General features: G+C 42.9%; 1 protein-coding gene across 1 annotated transcript; it reads right to left on the bottom strand.

Moving 5' to 3' along the window:
- Positions 1–8,401: 8,401 nt before the first annotated feature.
- LOC107277848 (protein ALP1-like) lies at positions 8,402–20,847 on the bottom strand. The gene is made up of 2 exons (XM_066310554.1): positions 20,053–20,847; positions 8,402–9,043 (listed from the first exon to the last, which is right to left on the bottom strand). Exons 1-2 carry the CDS (start codon positions 20,845–20,847, stop codon positions 8,402–8,404), a joined length of 1,437 nt encoding a protein of 478 aa, XP_066166651.1.
- Positions 20,848–21,061: the final 214 nt, after the last annotated feature.

The raw sequence follows: 21,061 nt of genomic DNA, 5'->3' as shown, positions 1-21,061 counted from the left end.
TTTCCTACATTAGTCATGCAAAATTCAATAAGTACTGCAAGTAGGAGCATGACAAGTGTGCAAATAGTAAATTCTGGTTATCTAAATTTAGTACTGTGTCAATATATTCCCATAATTCTCCCAATAATTTTCAGAATTGTTTCACTAATTATTTAGGTACCAAAGTAATTACTGAATTACTAACCCATTAAATAGTATTCTGAAAACAGCTAGGAAAAATAAACCATAAACACGATGCTCAGGTTCAAATGATGAGAGCTCATTGCCTAAAAACCATGTCTCTAGGATTTTATGGTTGATTCAAAAATTAACTAATAAATAGTTAATATACAGAAAATTGAAAATACGGAATAACAAAAATAATCTGACATTCTCAGTAATTTCTATAATCCCGAGGGACTATTCCGCTAAAATTCCAAATCCGCGTGTATCCTGAAAATTCTAGGACATATTTAGAAGTTTGCCATTTTCGGGCCAAATTTCGATTTGAGCCCGACTCCTTTTATAGGCCTAATTTATACTCGGCCCACCTCTATGTACCGGCTACTCAAATTTTAACCGGCCCGTCGGGACCGTCGGCCTGCTAATGGCCTTGGCCCATAAGCGGCCCAACAAGAGCGCTGCACCTTATCCAATCGGGTGGCTAGGGTTGAAACCCTAGCCCCCAATTCCACCGATTCGATGGTGGCGGCGAGTATCCCGGCGGCTCATGCGAGTGAGGCGGCGAGGTTGACGGGGCTCGTCGTCATGGCGGGGTCGACAGAGCTCGTCGGCGCGGCGGGGTCGATGACAGAGGCGGAGCGGCGGTGAGGCTACAAGCAGCACTGACGCTGGCGTGGTTGGCTACGGGCCGTATCCAGCGTCCGGCAAGCGCAGCTCCTTGCTGTGCGCCGGCGGAATTTGGCTCGGCATGTGGGCCGGCAAGGCGGACGGCTATCAGCGGCGGGAGGCCGCGGCGGCTTCGGCCCCCGACCCAGTCGTGTGCGGTAGCGCTGGAGGCGTGCTGTGCGTGCCGTCGGCGGGGGGGATGCGGGCGCGGTCTCCTCAGCGTCTCTGCGGGCGGCGGTCGTCGACGGCGAGTGCGGATGGTCGATTGAAGACCCGTCGGCTGGCTTTTCAAGGGCGAACCGACGACGGAAAGCCGATGGCACGATTCTGCGGCCATCGGTGAAGGGGGTGGCTGGCGACGCGTGCTGGCGGCAGCAAGGGCACGACGGCGCATGCTGGCGTCATCGACTCGGTTTCGTCATCGTCAACATCAGGAGGACGGCGGCGCTGGCATGAGGATTTGGGCCAATTCGTTCGTAATCGGCAATTACGTTAGCCAGGTACGCGATTCTTCTCATGTGCATCGCGATTACACCCTGAACGTAGCGTCGCCCTTCGAGGCATCACTAGTTCTAAACCGTCGTTCTTGCTGTGGCTTGTCTGATCCGTTCGCGCGTCTAGGGCGTACGGTATCCGTGTCTTTGTTTGCAAGAAAAGAAACCCAGCGCAAAGGCTGGGAACAGATCTAATCGGACTATAGCGATAACCGCTTCTCGTTCGATAGATCGGTTGTACAAGGGATAACCCCATACGCCTGTCGCGCATAGGGTGGAGAGCTGCAAACTCTCCTGCTACGTGCGCCATAAGGGACAAATCCACGTAGTACAACCCATCAATCGAACGATTAGCGGAGAAATAAAAATAACAGAAAACGATCTAGCAAGTTTATCGTTATCCCTATAGAACGAGATTAGAACAGATCGATGTTGACAATATACCTTGGCTGAAGAGCACCTCGTGCTGATAACGTGTTAGAATTCATGTTGTCAACAATCGAACAAGCACACAATAACACACGGACATGAAAGTGGAAGGCAATCAACTTTATTGATGTTTCTCTCTCTGTTACAAGTATTACTTTGCCCTCAACCTCACTATTGTATTTATACCCACAATAGGATGTCCTATATGGATACATACATATATATTTGGTATAAGCCCACTTCCTTAATAAGGAAACAGAAGAATAGAAGGAGGAGGTACCGTGATCCTCACGATCACGGTCCTACAAATCCGACTCCTTTGGGAGATCGGTTTCATAACAGTCAGGGGGTTACAAACCAGAGTTAAAAACCCTTTCTCCAGCAGCTACCTATTGTTGAGAAGGCCGCACTCAATTAATTTCTTTAATCTCACATGATTATTTAGATTCAGGACTTTTGGTTTGTACAGATTCTGATCCTTGCACGGATTGAGGGTTGGTCTTCTTTGATGAACCATGCAGAGAACACGGGATGTTGGGATATAGGATATCCGATCTTCTTTTAATCTTCTAGCTAGTACATGTTGTATCTTGTAGTTTTAGTCTAGTAATTTATAATTTAATTTTTACCAATTATCTCACCATTGCTTAAATGACTGGATGTTTGAATTGATAGGCTGTGTTCTTGGTTAATCTCTTTTTTTACACTTATCACATATATAATTAATTAATTATATAAGTCATACCACATGTTGAGAGACAATGGTGACACAATCGACTTGAAATCCTGGCTCCGGCCATTATGGCACGTGGAGGCTAAGAAATAAGCAACTCAATTTACGGGTTCCGCATGGTAGTTGGGTGGTCACTGCCATCACTACTATAGGTTCTAATATCGAATAATTGTTTGTTAAAATTTTAACCAAACAAAAGAAAATATATATACACTTTAAAATATACTCCCTCCATATTTTAATGTATGATGCCGTTGACTTTTTGACCAATGTTTGACTATTTTTTTATTCTTTTTTTTGTAAATATGAAAATATTTATGTCATGCTTAAAGAACATTTGATGATGAATCAAATTACAATAAAATAAATAATAATTACATAATTTTTTTAAATAAGACGAATGGTTAAACGTTTGATAAAAAGTTAACGGCATTCTACTTTAAAATACAAGCTAGCTAGTCCAAGTCCAGAGATAGATCGATGCATGACCTAATTAATTAACTCTCCGGTGTGTGCGTGTGTTGGGGCTGGGGCCTGCAGGCGTTGCCTTCATGCAGAAGAAATAATTGTAGTGGTGGTCCGTCCGCCGGCCATTGGATATGTCGTCATCGATCGTCTTCGGCGTCGTCGTCGTCCTTTCTCCAGCTCTCGCTGACAGGATTCTGTGTGGAGAGCGGCCGGCGGAGTTGGTAGCGAATTTGCAAATGCACGCGGTCGCGCCGAATTCTGTGTGGATGACGGCAGCCCGCCCGGTCACCCTAGCATACGCACCCGGTCTTGAAAACTTGAGACCAGTATGAAACATTGAAAACCCCTCTGCACGCATATATATATATATATATATATATATATATATATATATATATATATATATATATATATATATATATATATATATATATATATATATATATATATGAGTTGCATAATATGAACCAAGGTGCATATGCACCTATATGCATAGTTTGACACATGTATCTACCTGATTGGTTCCCTTCATGGTGGCTGTAAGGGATGGTACATGTTATGATTTTTGTGGTCCAAAATGTCCCTTAAGTAGTACTATAATAGTTCGAATGAATTGTTTTTGTGGTTTTCCTTTTTTTTTCAAAGTAATGTCCTATGTTTATTTAATATGTTGATAAAAAATATGACATTATATTTCTGAAAAACATATAATGTAGATTCACTACAACATATTGTGAGATAATTTTGTAATTTTTTTATAACTTTAGATATGTAATTGATATTTTATTCAAGAATAATGTATTTCTATTTCCCCCCTCAACGGTTGTATTATCTTTTTATGGGTGGATTTTGTGTTCTCTTTGGTTTGCATTTGCAAGAATTTTTTTTCTCATGGTTTTTTAGTCAATGCAAGTTATAGGTTTAGATATAAATTATTTTGTAAATGCTATTTAGAGATGTGTCATTTGCAAGTTTCATTTTTAGAGAAATGTCATTAGTATGAACATTAGGAGACCATTTGCACATTTTATTTAGAGATATAAAATCATTTTCTAAATGCTATTTAGAGAAATGTCAATAACAGATCATCTGCAAATTTTATATTTCATACAAACGAAGATATATGATATATCAGTATGAACATGTTCAATAAATCTTAATATATATTACTCTACTACAAAGTTAAGAGAAATAAAAAATACTAATATTTATATGTACGAGTACAAGATAGAAATTTGCTTTGAATCAATGAACCAATGAACGTCTCGTATTGTAACATACTAGTATAAAAGGGCAATTTGGGACAAACTCAAAGTGGGCAGTGGCATTGTGTACCTTCCCTCATCTCTCCCCTATATAGTAATAGCACAAATCTTAGCAGCCATCAATGGTGTAAATTGTTGGTGCATATGAACCTAGGTTCACATTTGCTTTTCCATATATATATATATATATATATATATATATACTTAAAAAAAAATTTGTGCGTTACAACGAGTGAAGGTTATTTTAATCTTATTATTATTATACGGTTTAGTTAAGGTGAAATTTACTGTGGGAATTCTCTTAGATATTTTTTTTTACAAAATCAGGAGCTGCAATTAAAAGTCCGATCGTCTTAAGTTAGTATATAAGTTTTTCTTTAAAAGAAATTTCTTATATGACTTTTATGGTATTTCTAAAAGCGAAATAACTTAAAAACTGACTCAAACACGGATCTGTATTTCTAAAAACGAACGAACTTAAAAACCGACTTAAATACGAATGAGGTACTAAAATACCGATAAAAACATCTTCAATGTTTATAATAGTAAAGAGAGATAGAAATAAAGATACTTAGCACAATTATTTGCTTAATATTTGATTTTCTTTTCCTAAAAAAATTATACTTTCGGTCGTTCTATATCTGTTCCAAGATGTTTTGATTTCTGCAATAATGTCGTTCTATATCGGAAGTATGTATTTGTTTTGATTTCCTTTTATTTTTTTTTCTCGTTCACTTAGTTTTCATTCTCTTCTTCCGTCTTCCGATGCGTGGACGCTGCATATTGGCAAGACCTCCGGTGAAAACTCTTCATTCTTAATTGCATCTGACGGTTCTTGTTATTCCGATGATGTGGTTTAATCTGCTAACGAGAAGAAACAACCAACTCAACATGAAAAAAAAAATTAAACCCTTACTTTATCTATACCTAATAAAAAAATACGTAAGGCTTCCGGTGGTTTTTTTCGTCCGTCATCCCACGTTGCTAAAATCCGTTTTACTCCGCTTAATAGTCGGATCGGACCTTTTCTAATCTACTCCAAAACCTCGGTTGATATACAATATTTACCGCTCATGTAGACACCAACCACAACTAGCAGCTTGCCTACTTGGTCAGTGGAGAAAATCTTCAACCCGCCGACCACGGTTCGATTCCCACCAGCTCTCCCTTTTAGACCTATTACTTTGCCTCTATCTCTCCGTTTTAGACCTATTATTACTTTGCCTCTATCTCTCCATTTTAGACCTATTATTACTTTGCCTCTATCAGGCTAGATTGCTCAGAAATCTCAAATCCTATTGCTACTTTGCCTCAGAATAAGTCTACTTTGCCTCCCACATCTCAAATCCTATTATTACTTTGCCTCTCCTAGGCTAAATTGCTCCGCAATTTTTTTTATCCGCCTACTTTGCCTCCCACATCTCAAATCCTATTATTACTTTGGCTCTGGCTAGATTGTTGTGCAATTTTTTTCTCTCTGCCACTAGCACGTTAGTAATTCTGAAATCTTATAATGAACCAGTTTTTAATTTGAAAATTAAGCATAATTATTTTTTTCCTTTTGTCATCTGCAAAATACGACATATTAGAGTCCGCACCATCTATCGTCCACGCATGAGCCGTGAAAACGATTCGTCTCCACGCAAGTCCATGTTCGATTTTAGAAATTATATCAGGCTCTTACCATGCATCCGATGGCTGAAAAATCAAAAGTTTTGCACCTCTTTCTTCAATAGATATTTAGTGATTCTGAAATCTTATAATGAACCAGTTTTTAATTTGAAAAATAAACATAATTATTTTTTTTCCTTTCGTCATCTGCAAATAACACTATATTACAGTCCGCACCATCTATCGTCCACGCATGAGCCATGAAAACGAGTCATCTCCACGCAAGCCCATGTTCGATTTTAGAAATTATATCATGCTCTTGCCATGCAAGAGTTGAGAGAGAGCGTGTTACGATAATATGAGTATATCAATATGCAATAGCGTTTCTTATCAATCCTAATTATCATTAATCCAGTGAACAATTTATCTATCTTAGAACATTATTATATACATGTCAACTGTGTATTTATATCATTTAATCTGTCAATATACCCGTAGCGAAGCACGGGCATTTTGCTATAATAATAACAAAGGGATTTTGGCTGGAAAAACAGGAACCCGGAGGCTATGGGCCAAAGTACTGCTAGGAACTTATGGGCCACTTTCTCTGGTGGAACCTGAGCCCGTGCTAGTGTTGCACCAAAAATGTCTCTCTTCTACAGATGTGGACAATAAGCACTTGGATCATCTATGCAACCATTTGGATCCCAAGATAGAAAATACAAAAAGAAATTTAAATAATTCACCGAGTCTTCTCGCTGCTTTGCATTTGTTGTGGCCTTGTGGGGGGTTCTTCATGCACACCTAAGTACTCTGAAACTAATTATCTGCACTCATCTCAATAAACATGTTCCTTAACCGTTCTATCATTAATCACCAAAACTCATTTAGGGGGCTAGATGCACTTTCACTATTCTCAACTTGCTTTGCTTGTATATCAAGTGTGATTGAGTCTCTTGTCTAGTTTTTATCTTGCTTAATTGCTCGAGTCTTTTGCTATATGTTGACTAGATTGTCCTAGAGCAGTCGGACAATATGAGCCCCTTTACAACTTTCCGTTTTTCACTCTGACCGGACAATCCACCACATTGCCAAACTCTCCGACTGCTCCTATAGTTAGACTGTCCAACCTAATGTCAGACTATCCGGTTAAGCTTTATTCCACTGCAAATTTTTGAATTTCCAGGAATGCCTATTCACTCTTCCTCTAGCTCTAGGCGATGTATCCCATCCTCAAGGCCATTTCAAGGACAACATCGATGGCAGAGATATCGATGGCGGTGAGGTCGGAGGTGGCTAGATCTGGTGGCCTCTAACCTCCGAATGGCTGGATCCGATGAGGAGGAGCGGGTGTTGCCCGGATGTGATATGCATCCTGGTCCAATTAGGATGAGGCATGTGTGGCCCATGAAAGTTGTGTGTGCATGTTTGGTACCACATTTGCTAGTTTAGTAAGGGTGAAACCAAGTTATAAGGGCATATTTAGTACCATAAGAGTTTTTGTGAGGCTTTTGTGACCCATAAGAGTTGTGTGTGCATATTTAGTACCATATTGCTAATTTAGCAAGGGTAGAACAAACTTATATTTTCTTTTGTACCAGTAGTGATGAGTCAGTCCATTATTGTTGGGTTTTTAAATAAACCAGCACTGATATTCTAGGTTTTTTTAGGACACGCGTGAGTTGGGGGTGGGCTCGAAACCCTTATCGGTGCTTGGTTTAGTCTAATCGACACAAATAGGGGTGGTTATGATGGCTATTCTGTAGTACACTAGTACATAAATGCCCTTATGTGCCTGTTGGAAACTGGTTGTAGGTGCCGCTGAATGATCGATTAATCCTATATATACATGCGATGGTGAAAATTGCAGTGTAGCCAAATGATTAATCCTATATGTACATGCAGGATGAAGAAACACGTGGATGAATACAAAACTCATAATTTCAACATTGGGCAGAAGAACAATTGTGAGTTGATGAAGTTAAAATATCGATCATGTAATAAATAATTTTAGTCTAAAAAATCATGACACATTGATCAAATCCATCAATTGGGCTAGGGTTGAAAAGTATGGAAGGAATGGGCTTTTGGCCCAAAACCAAGGAATAGTTATAATTAACTTTTTCAATTATAGTGTATAGCAATTTTAATGTTTTAATTTGTTGCTAAACTCCTAATAGTTGTACCATTGAAGAAATGCTTTTACCCGTTGCAACACTCGTGTATTTTTTCTAAGTTAACTTTAAATGAGTACTATCACAAACTCTGAAGTTGTTACCAGGTTCAAAATTCCGGAATAATACTTTCAAAAAGTCATGAATTTAGGCCCGCCCTATATGAAACTATTTCGCCGAAATTTTCAGGAATGTTTTTTTTTTGTGAATTTAGCCAAAGTAGTTTTTCAAATTTAACAAAACTTGTTCAAAATTCAAATTATTCTGAAATTTCCACAATTAGTGAAATTTCGGTTCAAGCAGAGTCTCCAGATATAGAAAGCTCCAAACAGAAAAATCTGAACCTAGCTTGGTCGTTATCAGCTTATAACCGCCAGTAATGGTAGCTAGTAGTAGCAGCTACTCAAAGAAGCATTGCCGACGTGATGAAGACCGTACGTGCGCGATCCGGTGATCTCTCACCTCTTCGGCGGCGGCGGAGCGCACTGTATTGCCGCCGCCGGCGACCACTCCGTCGTCTACGACTTCGAGCTCGTCGTGTAGGAGGTTGGCGTCGAGCTCCTCGCCAATGCGCTCGCAGAGGTTGTGCAGCACGCAGCAGACGGCCAGCATGTTGGCTAGCTCCGGCAGCTTCACCTCGGCACGCCGCAGGCACTGCCACCGCGCCCTGAGCCGCCGGAACGCGCCCACCGCCGCCGCGCGCGCGTCGGCCACGTGCGCATTGAGCCTGTCCTGCGCCCACGTCTGGTTGGGCTGCGTGTACGGCACCAGCATCCAGCTCGTCAGCGGGTAGCTCGCGCCGCCGACGAGCCACAGCGGCTGTTGCCACCCGAGCTTGTCGTGGCCGAGCAGAAGCCCAGCCTCGCACCGGGCGTACAGCGCCGACTTCGCGAGGACGGCGGCGTCGGAGAGCGAGCCGGGGTGGCCGATGCAGACGTCGGTGAAGGCGCCCTCGTCGTCCACGACGGCCTGCATGGCGACGGAGTAGGTGGCCTTGTTGTTCCGGTCGGTAAGGCGGTGGTCGTAGTACTCGCCGGCGTGCTCCCTCGGCACGACGATGCGGACACTGGTGGAGAAACCATCTTTCGTCGGTCGGACTAATTCCACAATAGTCTCGGTTGCAACAAACACCGGGACTAAAGATCCCCGGTTAAAAAGGGTAACGGGCATCACCAACCGGGACTAAAGATCTTTAGTCCTGGTTTAAATGCTGTCAGGGCCTGTCAGGCCCTCCCGGGATATTTAGTCCCGGTTGGTATCGTAACATTAGTCGGACTAAAGATCCCAGCGATCTTTAGCCCCGGTTCATAACACCAACCGGGACTAAAATCCCACCCCTATATATATATATATGTCTTCGTCCTCCTCCAGCCCGAGTAAGCTTCAAAATTTCTTCAAAAAAGAGGGGAGGTCATGCCAAAATTTCTATTGAATTTATTTTGGTGATTATATATAAATCGGAGGTGCCTAAAAGGTTAGCAACTTCATCCTCCAATGTTTTATTTTTTTCATATTACATTTGGATCATGTTTTGCACACTTTTTTGTCTTCAAAATTTTATTGTTAGTTGATGAGAGAGAAAATTTGTGTGGAGAAGAAAGAATATATAGAAATTTAGTTTATTTGTTAAAGAAGGTTTTATAAAATAGTTGAGAAGGAAAATATAGTGAAAGTTAATCTTGAATAATAGAAAACAAAGTAAAATGAAAAATTAAAATAAGTACAACACATTAATATTAGTTTAAAACTTTATAAATAGTAAATATATAATTATTCGGTGTAATATTTCATAATTTTGTATGAATAATGATATGTCATTATTGTGTTACTGTTGAAAGAGTTTGTAATTATTTTATAATTATTGTATGACTGTCATTATTGTACGAATAATTATGTGTGTACGATTTTTTTTCATGTCATGTAGATGGATCGGCAATGGATATACGCTGACTGGCGGTCCAAAGAGTTTATTGACGGCGTGCATTATTTTTTGAGAGTGGCCGAAGCTAACAGGCAAAAGGGTTTTATTTGTTGTCCATGCAATAAGTGTAAGAATCGGAAGGAGTATTCTGCATCCAGGACTATTTATTTCCACTTGTTTGAGTCGGGGTTCATGCCAAGCTATAATTGTTGGACATCCTACGGAGAGCAAGGTGTTGAAATGGAAGAAGATGAAGTGGAAGACAACAATATTCCGAACTTTGCTCAGTACGCTGGATTTGAAGGAAATCAAACGGGCAAGGAGGAAAGGGATGCTGATGGTAACAACGTTGCGGATGATCTTGGTCAGATGTTGCAGGACAGCAAGGAGGATTGCGAAAGTGAAAAGGGGGCCCATAAATTGGACAAGATGTTAGAGGACCACAGAACGTCGTTGTACCCAGGTTGCGAGCAGGGGCACAAAAAGTTGGATACCACTCTGGAGTTCTTGCAATGGAAGGCAAAAAATGGTGTTAGTGATAAGGCATTTGGCGATTTATTGAAACTTGTCAAGAACATTCTTCCGGAGGGAAACAAATTGCCCGAGACAACGTACGAGGCTAAGAAGATAGTCTGTCCTCTAGGACTGGAAATTCAGAAGATTCACGCATGTCCGAATGATTGTATCCTATATCGCGGTGTGGAGTACGAGAACCTAGAAGCATGCCCCATTTGCAAAGCACTACGATACAAGATTAGAAGAGATGATCCAGGAGAAGTTGATGAGCAGCTAACGAAGAAGAGAATTCCTGCTAAGGTGATGTGGTATTTCCCTATAATACCACGTCTAAGGCGTTTGTTCAGGAACAAGGGGAATGCTAGAATGATGCGATGGCACGCTGAAGAGCGTCAACAGGACGGGATGCTGAGACACCCCGCCGATGGTTCGCAGTGGCGAAACATCGACAGAAAATTTAAAGACTTTGGAAAGGACGCACGAAACATACGGTTTGGTTTAAGTACGGATGGCATGAATCCTTTTGGAGAGATGAGCAGCGGCCATAGCACTTGACCCATTACGATATGTATCTACAACCTCCCCCGTGGCTATGCATGAAGAGGAAGTACATAATGATGCCGATTATAATTCAAGGCCCCAAGCAACCTGGTAATGACATCGATGTGTACCTAAGACCACTGGTCGAAGATCTTAAACTGTTGTGGAAGAAGGAAGGTGTCCCCGTGTGGGATGAGGACAAACAGGAGGAGTTTAACCTACGAGCGCTGTTGTTCGTAACCATCAACGATTGGCCTGCACTTAGCAACCTATCCGGGCAGTCCAACAAGGGGTACAAGGCTTGCACTCACTGTATGGATGAAACAGAAAGTACGTATCTTAAGCACTGTAGAAAGGTTGTGTACATGGGTCATCGTCGATTCCTTGCAACAAACCACCTGGTTCGGAAGAAAGGCAAGCACTTTGAACATAAGGCGGACCACCGTACGAAGCCTAAACATCGCGGCGGGAAAACAATGTTTGCTATGGTTAAAGATCTTAAAGTAGTGTTTGGAAAGGGGCCTGGTAGCCAGCCCATAGAGAGCGAAGATGGTCACGCGGCGATGTGGAAAAAAAACTCTATATTTTGGGAGTTACCCTATTGGGAATTCTTGGACGTCCGCCACGCAATCGACGTGATGCACCTCACTAAGAATCTTTGCGTAAACCTTCTTCTCTTCCTAGGTATATATGGAAAGTCGAAAGATACACTGGAAGCACGTAATGATCTGAAGCATATGGAACAACGCGGTGACCTTCACCCGGAACCAAAGGAGAAATGAAGCCATTACTTGAGTCCAGCCAGCTACACTCTTAGCAAGGCAGAGAAGGAAAGTATGTTTGAATGCTTGGAGAGTATCAAGGTACCGTCTGGATACTCCACGAATATAAAGCGAATAATAAGCACGAAGGAGAAGAAGTTCACAAATCTAAAGTCTCATGACTGTCACGTGCTGATGACACAGCTGCTACCAGTTGTAATAAGGGGTATCCTCCCAGACAATGTCTGGGCAACAATAACAAAGCTATGTGCTTTCATGAACGCAATTTCGCAGAAGGTCATCGATCCTGATAGATTAGAAGCCCTGCAGAATGATGCGGTGCAATGTCTTGTCAGTTTTGAGTTGATATTTCCACCTTCATTTTTCAATATAATGATGCATCTGCTTTGTCACCTTGTCAAAGAGATCGGTATTCTCGGTCCTGTGTACCTACACAACATGTTTCCTTTCAAGAGGTATATGGGCGTTCTGAAAAAGTATGTTCGTAACCGTGCTCGTCCAGAGGCAAGCATCGCCAAGGGGTATGGAACAGAGGAGGTTATTGAATTCTACGTAGAATTTATCGAAGACCTTCGCCCAATCAGGGTACCTGAATCACGCCATGAAGGGAGACTACGGGGAAAGGGGACTCAAGGGAGACTACGGGGAAAGGGGACTCTCGGAAGGAAAGCAATAATGACGGTAGACAACAATTTATTCCGTAAAGCCCATTTCACGGTTCTGCAACAATCTTCATTGGTGGCTCCCTACATCGAGGAACACTTGGCTCTAATTCGCGCCAGAAACATCAGTAAGTCCGATGCATGGATTACAAGGCATCACATTGATACTTTCTCCACGTGGCTGCGACAACATCTCATGGGTAACAAGACGATTAACCAACAACTGGCCTTCCTGGCGAGGGAACCATCTGGCTTGATCACGACATTCCAGGGATATGAAATCAATGGGTACACATTCTACACGAGGGCCCAAGACATGAAGAGCACGAACCAGAACAGTGCTGTTCGTATCGATGCCATGGGACACGATGGTACAACTGGCACGTATTACGGTGCCATCGAGGACATATGGGAACTTGACTATGGACCTCTCAAGGTCCCTCTGTTCCGGTGCCAATGGGTTAGGTTGACTGGTGGAGGCGTAACGAATGATGACAGTGGGATGACAACGGTTGACCTTAACAAGGTTGGATACTCGGACGAACCTTTTGTCCTTGCCAATGATGTAACCCAAGTTTTTTACGTCAAGGACATGTCTAGCAAAGGAAAAAAGGCTAAAGGGCTTGACGAGCCGAAGCGCCACGTGGTTCTCCCAGGAAAAAGAAAAATCGTCGGAGTAGAGGACAAGACTGACGAGAATTACAATCAGTTTGATGGGCAACCCCCTTTCACGGTGACGATTGACCCTAGCATCCTCCTATCAAATGAAGACACCCCTTACTCACGTAGCCATCACAAGGAAGGAACAATAGTGAGGAGAAAGTACGTGCGGTCAACTGTCACCGCTGATGTATTGCCGTAATTGTTCTGTACACGATGTAAACTATGTTGGATGTACTGAATATCCATACAAATCAATTGTTGTATGGCATATGTTAAATTTGTATGATTATTAGAATTTTTATCAAATTGAAATCATCCATATGCTAGTTATATATGATTATTAGATTTTTTATTAATTATGTATAATTATTAGAATTTTAATCAAATTGAAATCATCCATATGCTAGTTATATATGATTATTAGAATTTTTAAAGGTTTTAAATCATGCACGTGGTATTTACATATGTTAATTATAATTTTCAACAGTTTAATATCATGATATGCTAGTTATATATGATTATTAGATTTTGTATTAATTTTAAATCATGCATGTGCTATTTACATATGTTAATTAGAATTTTTAACCATTTAATATCATGCATATGCTAATTATAAATGATTATTAGAATTTTTAACAATTTTAAATCATTCATGTGCTTATTATATATTATCCACGTATTCTAGTACATACAATAATAATTTTTCGAAGGTTTTATCATTAATTGTTCGACTTTAAATAATTGTAATGCATTATTTACTATTTTAGAAACACATATGCAATGAAATTCAAGACACAGCTGCTATTATCTTTAGTCCCAGTTCCTAACCCTAACCGGGTTTAAAAAGAATTTGAAAATAGCGGGAAAAGATCTTTAGTCCCAATTGGTGAGAACAACCGGGAGTAAAGATCTTTTATTTAGTCTCGGTTGTTGTTACGAACCGGGAGTAAAGATATTTTTACTCCCGGTTGGTCTCACCAACTGGGACTAAAGATCCGGGGGTATATATATTGCCGGTGCGCCCTCGTCTTCTCCACCAACACTTAGACGTTTTTCAATCTTGGCTCGATCTCCTTCGCCGCCACCGTGCCTAGGGCAACCCTGCGCCGACACCGCCGTCGTCTCTCGCCGTCGCTTGGCGGTCCTCGCCGCCTCTGCCGCAGACGCCGCCACCGCATCTCTTGGGTGAGAGCCGCCGCTGCCTCTCTCTCTCTCGATCTCGATCTCGATATCTCTCTCTCTCCACGGCCGACGACCGGCTTCGACGCGGCGGCCGTCGCCGCCGACGCCGTCGCCACTGCCATTCCGCCGCCCCCGCCTCGAGCTCGCCACGCCGCTGCGCCACGCCACGGGACTGCTACGCCACGCCGCCGCGACGCCACGCCGTCGCCACTGTCGCCGCGATGCCACGGCGCGGCCACCGCGCCGCCACGCCACTGCTGCGCGCGCCCAACAGTGCCGAACGTTAACGAACGTGATTGAAACGTGACCGAACGCGAACAAACGTAACGAAACGTTAACGAATGCGAATGCAAACGTTAACGAACGCGAACGAACGTGAACGAAACGTTAACGAACGCGAACGAGCGTAACAAAACGCGAACGAACGTAACGAAACGTTAATGAACGCGAACGAACGTGCACGAAACGTTAACGAACGCGAACGAACGTGAACAAAACGATTACGGAACGCGAACGAACGTGCACGAAACACTTACGAATGTGAATGCACTTGTACTAAAAGTGTGAGAACGAACGCGTTTATACTAATACGATTTACTGGTAATACATATATGATTATATATGTAACTTGGCCCGTTTAGACTAATACATTTTCCTGGTAATGTTGCAGAGAAGACGTCGTTATCGTACCTTAAGCCAAAGTGGTAGCTAGCCATCGAAGGAATTCGCGCAGGCAAGTGATGTAAAGAAGTGATTGTTAGATATTTAATATAAGACGGTTAGACTTAGCATACATGATTATTACAATTTTAATATAAGATTGTTATCGATTTAATATAATATTGTTAGACTTAGCATATATGAGTGTTAGAGATTTAATATAATATTGTTAGACTTAGCATATATATATATATGACTATTACAATTTTAATATAAGATTAGTAGCGATTTAATATGAGATTAGTAGAGATTTAATATAAGATTGTTATACTTAGCATATATATATGATTATTACAATTTTAATATGAGATTAGTAGCCATTTAATATAAGATTGTTAGACTTAGCATATATATATATATGATTATTACAATTTTAATATAAGATTAGCCGCGATTTAATATGAGATTAATAGAGATTTAATATAAGATTAGTAGCGATTTAATATAATATTGTTATACTTAGCATATATATATGATTATTACAATTTTAATATGAGATTAGTATCCATTTAATATAAGATTGTTAGACTTAGCATATATATATATATATGATTATTACAATTTTAATATAAGATTAGCCGCGATTTATTATGAGATTAGTAGAGATTTAATATAAGATTAGTAGCGATTTAATATAAGATTGTTATACTTAGCATACATATATGATTATTACAATTTTAATATGAGATTAGTAGTGATTTAATATAAGATTGTTAGACTTAGCATACATGATTATTACAATTTTAATATAAGATTATTAGAGATTAAATATAAGATTGTTAGAGATTTAATATAAGATTGTTAGACTTAGCATATATATATGATTATTACAATTTTAATATGAGATTAGTAGCCATTTAATATAAGATTATTAGAGATTTAATATAAGATTAGCAGAGTTTTAATATTACGGTACGCAAATACATCCTATATACCTAACAAATATTTTTTGTTTGCACAGATGGCTGATCGCGATGAGGAACAGATACTATACGACACAATCGCAGAGGGAAGCAGCCAATACTGGAACGAAGGAGAGGGGAACGAGGATCCAAACCAGTACTTGAACGAGGAGAGGAACGTGGAGAGGGATGCGGAGGGGAACGAGGAGGGGAACGATGAGGAGGAGGCTAGTGGAAGTCTTCCCTCCGCTGGACAGAAGAGGGCACGCGGACAACGAGGTGCCGCGAAGAAGATAGAGGGTCAGCACATCATAACTGAGGTGGACCAAGAATTTTGTACGCCACAGCGGTTGGGTTGTGAGGGACAACGTGCCTGTCAGCATGGTGTACTGGCACAAAACAAGGGCACACGGGGATAATGACAGCTTTGTCCCGGACTCGGAGAAAGAGATGCTGTGGACCACAATGCTCGAGACGTTCACACTACCCGCGGGTACGGAGAACATAGTGAAACAGTGGACTCTGTAGAAAATAGCATAACAGTTTCAGAGCTTCAAGGGAGATCTCTACAAGAAATACATCCTGAAGGGACTAACACCGAACTTCGACGTATTCCCAAAGCTAAGGGATCATTGGGACGAGTTCGTTGCTTACAAGACAGGGCAACAAGGGCAAGCGATGATGGCCAGAAACAAAGACAATGCCGCCAAGAAGAAGTACCATCACCACTTGGGGTCAGGCGGATATAGCGTCGCAATGCCGAACTGGGAGGAGATGGAGGCAAGTTTGATTGAGAGGGGTATCAAACCGGCCACCGCTAAATGGCCGGATCGATCGAAGTTTTGGTACTATGCTCACGGTGGAACGCTTAACCCAGTTGATGGCTCCCTTGTCTTCAGCGATCAGATACGCGAGGCTGCCAGTCGACTAACGGACGCAGTGGTAGACTCTTCTCAGGGCACATTCCGACCCGACAGAAAGAAGGATGAGCTGTCACTCGCCCTATAGACTCCCGAGCATCCAGGGCGAACATGAGGGAAAGGCGTGATTCCCTGGAAGATTGGATTTAAGGAGGACATCCACACGTACAGGAGTCGGATGAGGAGCAAGAGAGATACCGAGGCGAAGATTGCAAATCTTGAGTACAGGGTATCGAGCTACGAGCTCAGCATGCAAGAGGAGGTGGCAAGGAAGGTGGATGAACGTATGGCCGCACATCGGTCCCAGGATCCCCAGCCGTACATTCATCCTGCAATGGTCAGCCCATCAGGCAATCGTAGCAGCTGCGCCTCAACGGGGCAGGTCGGATCACAGAGCATGGACGCCATGCAAACCCAGGACGAAACCACCTGCCCCGTTGATGAGATCACGCAGCGGACACCATGTGAGCTGTATATTCCCTTGAAGAACTTATCAATCAAGGTATGCTCGTATTTTAATGATTTTTGACTTGTACATTCCGCAAGTTGCTGCTTAGGTTGATTACTAATAGATAACCTCTCATCACGTGAAGGTGGCGTCGGGAATGGCCATCCCAACGGACCCTTCCGGGACTTACCACTGCAGGCCGATTCCAGCAGGATACTCGAGGGTCGAAGTTGAGCTGGTGGAAGCCGCGTACGAGGATCTCGAGTTGGACTACCCAGGAGGAGACGGTGAGACGCATCTACGAGACACAAGCCACGCCATCATACTATGGCGCAAGCGGTACATCATCCTTCCTGGGCTACAAGCGGCGTCTCGTGCACCATCTCCTCCGGCTCCGCCATCTTCTCCTGCACCATCTCCTCCGGTTCCTCCGCCACGTCCTCCTGCACCATCTCCTCCGGCTCCTCCGCCACCTCCTACTGCACCATCTCCTCTGGCTCCTCCGCCTCCACCGTGTCCGCCTGCACCTCCCAAGACAAGGTCTCGCCAAGCTCCACCGCCTGCCTGCACAAGGGCAACGAAGAAGGCGAAAGTTGACGCCACCAAAAACAAGGAGCCATCGTACGATTGCAGTCAAGAGGAGCTTGATGCTTATGTGGCAGGAGAGGTGAAGAGGCAACTCAAGCCTCGGAGTCCTGAAAAGAATATACCTATTGACCCGAGCGTGAAGAACTTCTTCAAGGGAATGTCCACAACAAACGAGGCGTTACAGATATCGGACTATGACCAAACACTTCAGAGAGCCTATCACAAGAAGTCCAAACCAGTCCCTCAGCTTGGAGAACAACCAAACCAAGAGGTTGGGCCATTGGTGACCGGCGAAGATTTTGGCATAACGGAATTCATTTCAGACACCGGTCTAACTGTGGATCAGTTGGTTGGAGGCGCACCAATCCCGAAGGCGGAAGTGGCATACAAGTTTGAACTCGGTAAACCGCTTGTCAAACCTGAACAGCTGCAGTCCCTACCGACACAGATGTACAAATTCCATGAACGGTACATGGAAATGAGCGCCAAGGGTAGAGAGATGTTCGGAGCGAGGATCAGAAACCCCGACTTCTTGCAATGGGAAGATCTCTGGATCCATTTCAAGGATCTCTTCGATCTGTACCAGTTGGACGCCCTCGACATCTCTCTTCTGAGGGCATGGATTTTGTGAGTATTTTTGAGTTCGATTTGTTTCGTTCAATAATTAGCTCCTGGCATATATGTAAGCAATAATACTTTCCTTTCATCGTTGTAGAATGGAGATTCAAAGGGCCCGACGGCGGAGGGTCTACGATACTGGGTTCATCGACCCTTGGAAAATCAACACCGAAATGATCGACAAGTACGAGAAAGACACAGAGGACAATCTCATCCATCTCCTAACGCAGTAGCATTTCAAGACGTACATACTACTGCCGTACAACACAGAGTGAGTTTTTATTGTCGTTCGAACAAATTTTGTTCCCATACATATAGCATGTACATTTTCGATCATATATATCTCATCTCACGCATATTCCAAATTCCATTGGGTCCTGTTATTCTTCGACTTGGACGCATGCAGAGCTATGTACGACTCAATGAATAAAGAGGAGAAGATTTTTGACAAGGTCTTCAAACTGATAGACATGTAATATAATGCCATCTATTCCAAAGTCACGGGGAATCTATTGCTATTATGTTGATCTCAGGTAATAATTAATTAATCATAGCTTGCAACTGCATATGTAGGGCTTGGGATCGGTTCCGTCAATTGGTCCGCGGGACTTGGAAAGAAAAACTTGGACGGAGGTTTCATTTTCCAGTGAGTACATGCATGATCCAAAATTATATTGAATTGAATATCTAATTACAGTTAATATAAATAGTATATTAAATCTCTCATCGTTTCTCATGTAGTGTGCAAAGCAGGACCAGGGAACTAACTTATGCGGCTACTACGTATGCGAGTATGCCCACTGCCTATTAAACCAAATATGCACAACACGAGAGCTCGATGTACGTATACATAAACCATTCAAAATTTCATTGCTCGATTTGTTACGTTGTTTATTAATTTCATATATTGATACGTCATTATTTTTCGAACGATAGCGTATTCACATGAGGGATAATCTCCCACACAAGGATTTTATCACGGCTGTTCAAGAACAACTGATGGGATTCATCAACGAAGAAGTCCTTAATCCCGACGGTGAATTCTACTATGACGGATCGACAATTCATAACGTCGGTCCTTCCTCTTCTGACATAACGCCGGCGTCGAAGTCGTAGTTATAGCTACCAAGCAAATGAATTGTACTATATATGCATGTATATATATATTTATATATGTACACATTTACTTTTGTGTTAATATATATTTTGGTAACATATATATATGCACATAAAATGTTAAGTGCTTTAAATTATACATATGTGTGTGTAATATATGATTTATACACACACACACACATATATATATATATATATATAAAATCAACCATGCAGCAAACAGGGCCATGCAAATAAAAAAAAATGGTGCACCAATCTTTAGTCCCAGTTGGTAACACAAACCGGGACTAAAGATGGTTTGGCCGGCCACGTGGCTAATCGATCTTTAGTCCCGGTTGGTAACACAAACCGGGACTAAAGATCGATCTTTAGTCCCGGTTATTTCACCCGGGACTAAAGATAACTATCTTTAGTCCCGGATTCGTAGTCTCGGTTGGACAACCGGGACTAAAGGGGGGTTACCAACCGGGACTACAAACGGTTTCTCCACCAGTGGGAAGTGCTTGGTGTACACGGTGCCGACGACTCCGGGGATCCCGGACAAGGCCTCGAACATGGACGCGGAGGCGGCGTGGGAGTCCGGCCACCGGACAACCCTGGTGAGGAGGACGGTGGTGATGGCGGCGCAGACCTGGACGATGATGTTGTGGCAGGTAGAGATGCCGAGGCCGAAGCGGCGGGACACCTCGCGGAGTGGGTCGCCGGTGGCGAGGCGCCAGATGCAGACGGTGACGCGCTGGGGCACAGGGATGGCGGTGCGCAGCGTGGTGTCCTCCTTGGTGACAGCGGCAGCCAGGTCGTCGCAGAGCTTGTCGAACACCGCGCGCGGCATGCGGAAGGCTCGCCGGAAGTCCGCCTCCGGGCACGCCACCGGGTCCCTCATGCGGTCCCACCATTCCGTGCTCCGCTCCCGCACCCACACCCGCCGGCCACCTGGCCTTTCCGCCGTCGGCTCACTCCCCTCGCCGCCGCTGCCATCGCAGTTGGACAGTGAGCTCGAATTCCTTGGCGCCTTCTTCCTCCTCTTAGATGACCGGGACACGACACCCATGGCCTCGCCGTCGTCGGCATGGAAACTCCGCTTCCCACTGGCATCTCCTCCGCCTGCCACCACCTCCACCGACACCGGCGGCTGGTCAGCAAGAAAGTCACCGTCCATGAGGAGGAAGTCGTCAGCGGCGAGCATGGATGTGTACTCAAAATCAGCATCATCGGGGATCTCAAAGAGAGGAGTGGAGAAGGGCTCGAGCTCGAGGAAGGCGTTCATGGCGATGGGAGAATACTCAACATTCAACAACGAGTGATTGTGTGGGCAAATGGCCAGCTGATGATCAGGCCTTTATATATACGTATTGGGTTGTGTAAACTGAGGCAGAATCTGAGACGGAGGGAATAGTTGGGTTATTGTATGTCATCTAACTGCTTATGAAATTTTTTTTTTAAAAAAAATAACAAGATAGATTAATATATGATAGGCCACT

The sequence above is a fragment of the Oryza sativa genome, chromosome 5, assembly GCF_034140825.1.
Source record: "Oryza sativa Japonica Group chromosome 5, ASM3414082v1".
Taxonomy (NCBI): Eukaryota; Viridiplantae; Streptophyta; class Magnoliopsida; order Poales; family Poaceae; genus Oryza; species Oryza sativa.
Note: the sequence above shows the minus strand (reverse complement) of the source record. Positions and strands in the feature narration are given on the sequence as shown.